At 30.6% G+C, this 10,780-nt stretch overlaps 1 protein-coding gene across 3 annotated transcripts; it reads left to right on the top strand.

Moving 5' to 3' along the window:
• Positions 1-2,348: 2,348 nt before the first annotated feature.
• On the top strand, positions 2,349-7,732 carry LOC8261726 (glycine-rich RNA-binding protein RZ1C). Of its 3 annotated transcripts, none has more exons than XM_048375879.1 (4): positions 2,349-2,508; positions 2,590-2,711; positions 6,640-7,127; positions 7,324-7,732. In XM_048375879.1, exons 2-4 carry the CDS (start codon positions 2,613-2,615, stop codon positions 7,553-7,555), a joined length of 819 nt encoding a protein of 272 aa, XP_048231836.1. In that variant the 5' UTR covers positions 2,349-2,508; positions 2,590-2,612; the 3' UTR covers positions 7,556-7,732. The 3 variants fall into 3 exon arrangements, with proteins under 3 accessions (XP_048231836.1, XP_002533374.1, XP_015583383.1); XM_002533328.3 differs by having other exon boundaries at positions 2,590-2,723; XM_015727897.2 differs by lacking the exons at positions 2,349-2,508; positions 2,590-2,711 and adding an exon at positions 3,107-5,482.
• Positions 7,733-10,780: the final 3,048 nt, after the last annotated feature.

The raw sequence follows: 10,780 nt of genomic DNA, 5'->3' as shown, positions 1-10,780 counted from the left end.
CCCTCGGAGTGGTTAAGTTCTTACCCTTTTGGCCATTACAGTATACTGGCAATAAAGTCTCTGGAAATGCCCCATGTCAGATAACTTATGGTGTGTTAGGGTTTGGGGTTCTCAGTCATGGAGATGCACGGGCACCCACGGGTGAGCACGGTTCAAGGGAATAAGAAATTAACTGTACCAAATATCGGAGATTCCAAAAACCTAGATTTCCAAAATCGTACCTTTAGCATAAAAATCTGTTACAAACTGCATTAATCTTTGGGATGGTTTATTATGGAGATTTGAATCTAATGGAACGATTAGGTAGGATACATGATTATGGAGACTCAAAATCTTTTTTTATTTTTAAATAATTAAAAATATTTTATTTAGTTTAAATCAATTGAACTAAAGTTAATTTAAAACATATATAATAAAAGACTATAAGGATAATGTATTGAACAAGTACGCATTAGACAAGTTTGTTTTCAATCCACCAAGTTAAAAAATAATTAAATATTAAATAAATATATGTATCTAATAATTTCAATTTACCAAGTTGAATATTGCAATATTTCATTGTCCAATTGTAAGTACATTTCATTTAATTCTTTAATGCAACATAGTGTTATTTTATTAAAAGAAATTAATAAAAATTATTTCTTCTTAATTAGTTAATTAAAAGACATATTACTAGGAATAATCTTTTTTTATATATTAATACTACATCATAATAAGTTAATAAGGTTAATTTGTTTGGTATCAAAATAATTTTCTTCATTATAGAAGTCTTTTAATTTTATATTTTTAATTAAATGAATTGCTAATGATGTGAACTTGAAATTTTATTAAAAATTAATATAAAATGAGAGAATAATTAATATTATAATAAACACAAATTTAATATTTCTATTTTAGATTTAAACTAATGAACTTATATTTTATTATAATAAAAGTATTAGATTTGTATTTGCTAAGGTATGTTATATTTAATTTTAAGTTTAAACTTAAATTTTAGATTTATTTATTATAAAAATAAATAAATTTTTAAATCAATTCTAGTTTTTTATTCTTTAATTCAGGATAATATAAAATACTTCGGTATAATTTGAGAATAGAATTAATAGAATTCATAACAGTATCAAAAGAAAATCTGAATATATTTCCGGTTGAAAAGAAATCAAATAATCAAAGGATATTTTCAGATGGATTTTTCTAGTATGATTCAATCTCTAAATCCCGTGCACTTTATAACAACGAAAACATTATAACAACTGAAAATGCTTTAAGAATGATTTGTAGGCGGTGAAAATTTAAAATGGAGCAGTAAACGGTACCCGACTGGCTTATTTATGCTGTAAATTTACGTACCAAATCATCAGTTAAACGACAGGAGCGAAAGAAAGAAGACCCTACCAACATCAATTCCCTTAAAAGGCTGCAATTCCTACAGCCTAATTACTCTTTTTTTCAATTTATTGGCTTCGTTTAGCTATTCTTTTTAATAATATAAGATTCAATTCTCAAGCTCTCAATTCAGCTATCCACTAAATCATTTATAATGTTATATTTTAGGCATTAAAGAGATATTTCCTTTTTCCATATTATAGTTATTCAAGGTTCTCTTCATTGATGCCATAATTTCATATAAAATTATTTTCGTTTATGGATATATATATATACATATATTTCTTTACAAATTTCTAACTAATATTTTATAAAAATGTACTAGATGAATTTTATAAAAAGACTAACATAAATATTAAAAAATATAATATAAAAATTAAAATAAAATTTATTTTTTATATTAATATAATTATAAATACAAATTGAATGTAAATATAATAAGATAAATTTTTTAATATAAAATAAATAAAATAATTATACAATAGCACGAACAAATTACTAGTTATTTGCAAAAGTATATGCAAGTAAGGAACCCTAATGGAGATAAAAATCCCAATTAATATAGTTTAGCAAGATGCCATGTCATTCGATGAGTCTCTTTTTATTGGTAAAATTAGGATGCGTCGTATCGGATTAATAATTCAAAATTCAACACTTGAGGCCTAGTTTAAGTGACAAGAGCGCCTGCTCTTAGAAGTAAGAGATTCCAAGTTCGAGTCTTTTCCTCTGTACTAGGTGAATTTTTACCTTTATAACTAGTGTAAGGAGCTTCCTATTCTATGTTGTATAGTCCAAGGCCTATTGATCTCTTTTCTTGGGGTATTTTCCCTCCTTGGTATAAAAAAGATTCAAAATTCAGATTTATTTATGTTTGGTGAGGGGCTTATATTCAAGAAAACTTGATTTTTTAAGCTACTTGTCAAAAGTTTTACTATAGGGGCAAATCTGCTTTTAGATCCAAAATCTAGGGTCCAAAATGAGCTTTTTCCCTAAAACATTATTAACCCAACACAAAAAGAAAAAATAATCCCAAACATCAGTTTTATAATTCCTAGGGTTTCTCAGTCTGCTAAATTCCCAAGTTTAACTCAGCAACGTAGATAGTCAGAGCAAAGCAAATAGGTAACCGTTTATTGTTTCTCTCGGTTGGTTTGTTTGTTTGTTTGGTTCATGTTCATTGACAAAGCTTTTTTCTTTTTCCAGAATTTCTGGTGCGTTTATGTGAAATGGCAGGAAAGGAAGAGAATAGAATATTTGTTGGAGGCTTGTCATGGGACGTCACTGAACGACAGCTCGAGAATGCGTTTAACCGTTACGGCAAAATAGTTGAGTGTCAGGTACTCTTTCTTTTTTTAAATAAAAGTTTTGTATATTGTTTCTGTTTGGTTGCTTAGAAAGTGAGGGTAACTTGGAATAAGATCTTTAGATTTTGGGAACTTTTTAAGTATTTAACATTTCGTATAATAATCAGTAATTTTTTAAAAAATAACAAATAAATTGCTACTTCTGAATTTTATATCAATTCACATATTTAATTTTTTTAATCATTTTTCCAATCTTTAGATACTGCTCCATTCTGGATTACCAGGACATTACTTCTCGCTATTAGTTATTTTTTGATTGTTCTAAAAGATGATAAACTGTGATGTATGGCTTTTTTTCTTTCCTTACCCTTTTTTAATGGTATTAATTGTTCTTGTTCTTTTTTGATTTTCTACGGGACGCGGGTTATGATCTTTTGAGATGCTGTTCGTATAGAGATATTTCTGGTCAGATGGTTAAATCAGATTTTTTTCAAGATCAGTCACATTTGATTCATTAGATTTAAATTCGACGGATAGTTTATTATGTTTCAAGTGCAGAAATACCTATGATCTCTGGCTATTTGGAATATACGGTTTACAGAGGACAATTGAAGTTAAATAACTGCTTTTGGGTGTATTTCTTACCTAATACAAAGTGTACAACTTGAACAAAGATTGCTCTGGTTGGAATTTGATTGAGAAGAGAATTCAGTTTGTAAGTTTTGGAATGGGCATATGAAATGCAGCAAAACGTTCAATTTTATTTTGCTTGAGATGTTTACTGGTTTTAACAGTCAATGTTGTTATGGATTCATGAATGCGGCACTAGCAATTTAGATTGATTTCTGAGGAACATTATTTGACCACTTATGAATGAGGATTGGCCCTGTTTTTCAACTGGCTTTCTGACCTTACATTATAGTTGGATAAAATTAACCTGGCGGAAGTGCAAGAGGATCTAGTGGCTTCTGAAGAGGAATGGAGAAAAAGGACCATACAGCCCACATTATAGTTGGGACCAAGTCTAGTGGAGTGTTCTAGTTGAAAAAAAACATCATGGAAGGTCTTGCATGTATGTGAGAAAATTTCTTGAGCTGGAAAGTTTTCCTGTTGTTTCTTCCTTGGGTACCTGTCAGTAGGGTTAGTGTTTACAAAATGCCTTTCTTCACTGAGATCTGTGATCATTGCCACTGTGAAACTGTCATTCTGTCCATCAATTTTGGGCTTTTGTTTGTGACTGTTTTGTTGTTTCCTTGTTTTACATGTCTTTCACTTCCCCGATGATCGAAATTTCTTCCTCCTGACGCTGTACCTATTTGGTTTGTGTGATCTTTGATTTTAATGCAAATTTGGGTGAGATTTTATTCATGACTTTTGCAATCTTACGAGGGAATTGTCAAAATCGGAAATCATGAGTACAGTTTGTTTTCTACTGCATGGAGGTGTATCTACATGCCATCCTGATACAGTGAACTCATGATATCCAAGGCTTCTGCTTTTGGTCATTATACGTATTTAGCTTTGGACTGCTTTGAGCTTCTTGCCTATTTGCTAGCACAAGTTTGCGCTGATGGATTTATCATCTGAGTGATGTGGAGTCGTCTCACTGTTGCTTTCAGAATACAGATGGATAGCTAACATTACTTCATAGTTCATCTGCATTCTGTATATTTAGGCAATTTAGTTGATGAGCCTTGCTCTGTTTTGTTTCTCCAATTCTTCGCATGCACATGTGTCTGTTGAAGGCCTCAGGAGACATAAACTGTACATTGTTGCTTTGATGTTCCAGAACTGCATTCTGCATGGCAGAGGACAAGTTCAGGGCCGTCTCAGCAATACAGAGTTGGAAGCCTAGCTTACCAGTGGTTTGTTCTATAATTACAATTGACGTTGAGAATTAGTAGCAGGGATAGATCTGTTTATGGCCATCAGAAATGCTTATCCTTTTCAGCCAACTGTTTGAATATTAGCAGTTAGCTGGTGAAACTCTGTCTTTCTCTTCCCTTGTATCGTGAATCCTTCATCCACTTGTAACCTTCGTCCGGAGGACTCCATTGTAGCACCTGGCAGCATTGTAATTGAAAGTTCTCAATATCACTGGGCATGCTTATGGTTTATTATATTTTTCAGGGTTAAGGATGTTATCTGAGCGTATATATGGATTTATAGCTCTAGCTTTATGTTAAGTTTGTTTCTGGAAGAGGTTATCTTTTCTATCTGTTCTCTATCTGTGGGCAGATGGAGACAGATTTGTTCGTTCTCCACCAGTTGTTCCATTTTTGCAGCCATCCATGATGAGCTGCTGACAAGGAAAGTAAAATGATGGGAAGGTTTTTCTTTGAAATCAGTAAAGTGAAGGAAGCATGAGATGATTACTGGTTGTGGTTTTCTTCTTCAAATTGATAGGTGTGATTGTGGATGGTTTTTCTGTCGGAGAGATGGAGATTGATCTATGTTTAAACTATCCCTTGTGATAATTTTTGCAAGATTTGATGAACTTAAGTGGTAGCATAGTCATATTCAGTAGAAAGACTAGCAGTGGTGGCCAGCTTAAGTGGGTTGGTCATTGTATCAGGGATTAGTTGATGCATACAAGCTTCATGGTTGCTATAGAGTTGTTCATTTGGGCATATGGAGCTGTTATCTGTGATTATGTGGGAGACAGAGATTCAAGTTGATCTACTGTTTTAAATCTCAGATACTGTTTGCAGATTCTTCTGTCTTCTTTAAGAACTCTTTGCAATATCGAACACATTGGGATATTTTAGCCATTTCTTAATAACAACATGGAAGTAAGTTATCCACTTGTGAAGTTATCCACTTCTTACCTTTGATCCAGATATTCTTCATGACAACATATCTACTTCAGGTCAAATATGTAGATTTTTTGTTTTGCCTTCCATGTCTCCTTTTTTGCTTGAAAGTAAAACCATCCGCATGTGTAAAATGTAAAAACATGTTATTCTTATGTGCGTAATAGATCTCTAAAAATACATTCTGCATTTAATTATTTGTCAAAGACACATTTCTCAAATATGCATCTACTGATGTTATGATTGAAATATGATAGTGGAAAACTAGATAAGGTATTTTATAGTTGATATAGTACTTATTCTTTAATTGTGTTTCTACCTATACTGGTCTTAAGTTGAGCACTCTCCTTGTACAGTATAAAGACCAGCTCTCTTTTTTATTAAATAAAACAGCTTTTGTATAATGTTGTTCAGCTGAAGCATAACTTGATGAAAAGATGAATTTGCAAAATGGCTAACAGCTATGATCTGCTCTGATTTGGATGATCTCCAATATATCCAATTTTGGGATTTTTATTTTGTTTTTTACTTTTTTTTTTGAAAAAAAGAATGAAGAAATATGTGGGCTACTGTACCTATTCTTAATTTTGCTCCATTTTGTATTAAGCTTCTATTCTAGATTAAGAATTTATAATCCTTATGTATCATCATGACCATTTTGGTGGGGTGATGGTGAAGTCCAACTCTAGGAATCGTCTCAGTGTAGGAAACTTATTGTGGTGATATAGATACTTAGGTTTTTGTTTCTACTCCCTGATGTTTGGTAGGAGTAATAGAGCAAGACAATAGCATTAATATCCTCTCTTTTCCTTGTTTAGCAATGTTCACAGTCTGTACTCTTTCTTCTTTTTTAAGTGACTGATTTTTTGTCATTATTATGTATTAATTTTTATTAGCTCATTTTAGGTTCAAATACACATTTTTTGTTATATATAATTTGAATTACTTTGTAAAATTATCTAATGTGGAGATTGATTGATGCATATTTGTGTTCATGTTTTCTTTTCACTGGGTAAATATGTCTTCTATCTCATCCTGTTTAAAGCACTGGTTCGTTCATATTAAGTTTTGCCTAGTTTTTTGCATGTACATGCATCTGCTTCTTGTCAGGCTTTCCTACTTTGGTATTTATGCAGGTCATGCTGGAAAGAGATACAGGTCGGCCACGTGGATTTGGGTTTATCACATTCTCAGATCGCCGGTCCATGGATGATGCTATAAGGGAGATGCATGGAAGGGAGTTTGGGGATCGTGTTATCTCAGTGAACAAGGCTCAACCTAAAATGGGAGATGACTTAGATCATGGCTATAGGGGAGGCTACTCATCATCAGGTGGCAGGGGAGGAGGCTATGGAGGAGACAGACCTCTTGGCCAAGACGAGTGCTTTAAGTGTGGACGCATTGGACACTGGGCTCGAGATTGTACTTCAGCTGGTGGCCGAGGTGGGGGTGGAAGTTCATTCTCCTCACGTTCTAGGTTGGGAGGGGCCAGTGAACGTGGTGATCGCTTCGCAGGTGATCGTGATCGCTTCATGGATGACCGTTATGATGGAGGACGATTTGGTGATAGGGACCGTTTTGACAGCAGAGACAAGTATAGCCGTGATCGCTATGCTAGTGAAAGGTATCTAAAGTTTTGCTCATGACGATAGGACTGCAAGATAGTGTGAACAATAAGTTTATTTTTATCATGATAGTAATATGTTTTCTAGCTTTGCCTTGTATTTAGAAATAATAGTTTTATTGAAATTGGCATATAGCCATTGGATGCACGCTTATACAATTCAAGTACTATGGTGATTACTTTGTAAACCTTGCAGGTATCCACCAAGTGGAGATCGCTTTGCAAGTGATAGATATGGTGGTTCAGATCGTTATGCTCACAATAGCTATGGCAAAGACAGAGGCTATGAGAGGGATGCTGTTACACGAGGAGGCAGTGATAGGTATGGAAATGGAGGGCCACGCGGTGATAGGAGCTACAGGAGTAGGCCAGGTCCTTACGAACGGCCTAGCAGGGGAGGGCACCCATCTTCGTTTGAGCGCTATTAATTGTTGGATATTGTTTAGAGTTATGAAACGTTTTAGGTGCATGCTGCAGGCTAGATACTCATCTTGTGATGTCTCTTACCATCGGATGATACTAGTTTTTTCTACCCTCACTTCCTGTTTGAAATTTGTCTTTTAGGATGGTGCAGTTGCTATGAACATCAGGATTGATGTTTTTAATCTTTTTCTTTAGTGTTTATTTCTTTTGCATGGTCTATATTTTGACAATATTATCTATATTAATAGCTAATTGGTAAAATCCTCTTACAAGGAAACTTGACAATCTCTGCTGACATTCCTTTTAAACGAAAAATTTGACAGGCTTCCTTCATTTTTAGACATTATGTTTCTGTGCTGCGACTCTGTCCATTACATGCCTTCTGTGTCTAATGTGAGGTTCTTGACGAGGGAGATGAGGAGCTGAGCAGAGAGCACATAAAATGATGCTGAAAGTGGAGGAAAACTGGTTGTGCTCGTTTCATTAGTTATTTTTACAATTGATTGCTTTAATTTTTATATTGGGATATATGGAAGAAATGAATTCATGTTGGTATTGATCTTTACCTTGTATTTGAGAGATTGGTGTGAATCTGTAGGATCAATTGTTTCTTTTACAAACATATGAAATATTAGTATTCATCTTGGATAGATTAGATATTTAGACATCTGAATTTTAATTATTTAATAATTTTAATACTAACTTTTAGTTTAATCTATGAAACACCTCAATCTGATTTTGTTATATTTTAAAAAATTTTAATTTTTGTTTTAACCTAATAGCACCTCAACTCTATTAGATGATTACATTAAAACATAAATATGTGGACATGGTAAAAGGATTCATAAGTTAAAAAGTGTTTGAATATCATAACAAATTGAGGCGTTTATTAGATTAGATTGAGAGCTAAAGTAATTAAATTATCAAAATTGAGGTATCTAAATATATATTTGGCCATTTATTTTGAAATCCCTTTCTAATGAGTCAATAAATATTAAAATGCATTGATTTGCTTTTATTATATGTAGAATGAATAATTCGAATAATTACTATAATCTTCATGATATAACTCTAAACATTTTAGTTCTATTGTTTCGAATTTTGGACTTTTACTAGTTCTATTATTGTTTATAACAAAAAAGAGTATAATTTTAGGGAATTAAAATATTTATTATCATTTTTTGAAATAAGAAGTCTTTTATTAATAATTACAGCTTGCAACATATAAGCAAATTTGATTGTGTTTAAGAAATATAGAAATATTAATATATAAATGAGTTTTTACTTGGAGTTTTATTGATTATGGTGACAAAATAATTGCATACAACACTTTAGCTATATTTAGTGTATAGATTCCATTCAATTATTATACTATGTCATATTATCATTTTATAAATCTTTAAACAAATCAGATCATTTGAATATAAGGCTCAAGCTTCTCCTAATATTCATGAAGGAAGGAGAGAAAACCCATATTAAGGAAGACAACTCCAATATAAGATTTTAAATGGATTTTAAATCAAAGAAACTCATCTTCATTACTGAAAGGTCTCGATTTATCTCTGAAAGTTGAAATTTTTGTAGTTACAAACTAGTTTACTATCTGTTTTTCCAAATTTACCACTAAAGAATATAAGAAATCTTACTATCAAAGTCTATAAATTCTTACCAACGCATAAAATTAAAATAAAAAATACAATTTTATTATTTATGGCGATTGAAAAAAAGAAAAGAAAAAAGAGATAGAAAACAATGAGTTAAAGTTGTCTGACAGTAAAAAGTGAGAGAGAAATAAACAGAAATCTCTTTTAGCGGCAATTAGGATTATCCATTTAAAAAGCTAGACTCCATTGTTTATAAAGTAAATTTATTAATCTTGAAACGATAAGAACTAAAATGTTTCTTAAGATGACCTACAAAATTTAGAGTAACTAACTCTTTACCCTAAATGATTCTTTTGCCCACTAAATAAGGATTAAAAAGTAATTTATCATGTGGTTTTCAACTTTTGTTTTCCTTTTCCATTTAACAACACTAAAGCTTACATCCCCCCAAAGCACACATGCTTTTCAACCAATATTATGTTTATAATGTGTATCTAATTTTTCCTTAAAAGATAAGCAACCCATTAATGTCAAATGGGTGCGTTTTAGGAGCCATATATACGAATGACAATAAAATTTATGCTTAGTTGAAATTTATAAAAAAAATAATTCATTTAAAAAAATATGAAAGATAATAAAATAAAAATAATAAAGTTGAAAGTAATATGTCGGTGTTGTAGAATATATTGATTTACTAATGTGCAGGTTAGTTTAGTTATAACTAATTCCATACAAATTTAATTATATAAAATTTTAAATTAACTTCTATTTCATTTAAAACACTTAAACTCTAAATTCACAAATAAATTTCATAATTTTTATGAATTTCAAATAAACACAATGTTAATGAGTCAAATTGTTGTTTTGGAAAGAAAGAACTGGATTTTTTTATAAGAAAAACTACAAAAATAAAATTAAAACTTGAAGAAATTAAGTGTCAGGCTAAATTTTTTTAAAGAAATATAATTGAAAAACAAAACATACAATTTTGGAAAATGTATATTTTCCACCAAGAGTGTTGCTAATTCTTATTGGTTCACTTTGTTTAACTTTTCAACTTAATAACTTGCTAATTTATATTCTCTCTTTTAATAAATAAAAATAAAAATGAATTTATTTAGTAATGATCAATTTTAAAAATATTTTATTTCATGAATAACAATAATTTTTATTTTTAACAATTTTAAATAGATTTTATTTTTATAAAAAACGTTATAGTATATAAAATTGTTAAAAATAAAAATATTATTATTCACGTAATAAAATATTTTCAAAAGTGAAATTAAAATAGTAATTTTTAAATTATAACATATTGTGTGAGTGAAAGAGATTTACTTTTTTGTTACTAAATAAATTTATTGCACTTTTATTTATTAAAAAAGAATATAAATTTAGTTTAACTTGTTAAATAAATAATAAATTATTAGGTTGAAAAAGTTGGATAGAAACATAGTGAACCAATAGTTGTTTAAGAGAATATTCAAAAGAGAGTGTTGCTAGCATTTCTTTTTCTACCGGTATGCAAGTTATAAATGTTTTTTCAATACAAATTTAAAAAATAGTAAATATATATATCACCATTCAAGTAATTTCTATTTATATATTTATTTATTGATTTGTAATTAT

This window comes from Ricinus communis, chromosome 6 (genome assembly GCF_019578655.1).
Source record: "Ricinus communis isolate WT05 ecotype wild-type chromosome 6, ASM1957865v1, whole genome shotgun sequence".
Classification (NCBI taxonomy): Eukaryota; Viridiplantae; Streptophyta; class Magnoliopsida; order Malpighiales; family Euphorbiaceae; genus Ricinus; species Ricinus communis.
This window is presented reverse-complemented; position numbering and strand designations above follow the sequence as displayed.

Coding starts and splice junctions, on each gene's coding strand:
- LOC8261726 (XM_002533328.3), top strand. CDS start 2,613: ATGGCAGGAAAGGAAGAGAATAGAATATTTGTTGGAGGCTTGTCATGG. Junction 2,724..6,639: donor GCAAAATAGTTGAGTGTCAG/GTACTCTTTCTT, acceptor GTATTTATGCAG/GTCATGCTGGAAAGAGATAC. Junction 7,128..7,323: donor GATCGCTATGCTAGTGAAAG/GTATCTAAAGTT, acceptor TAAACCTTGCAG/GTATCCACCAAGTGGAGATC.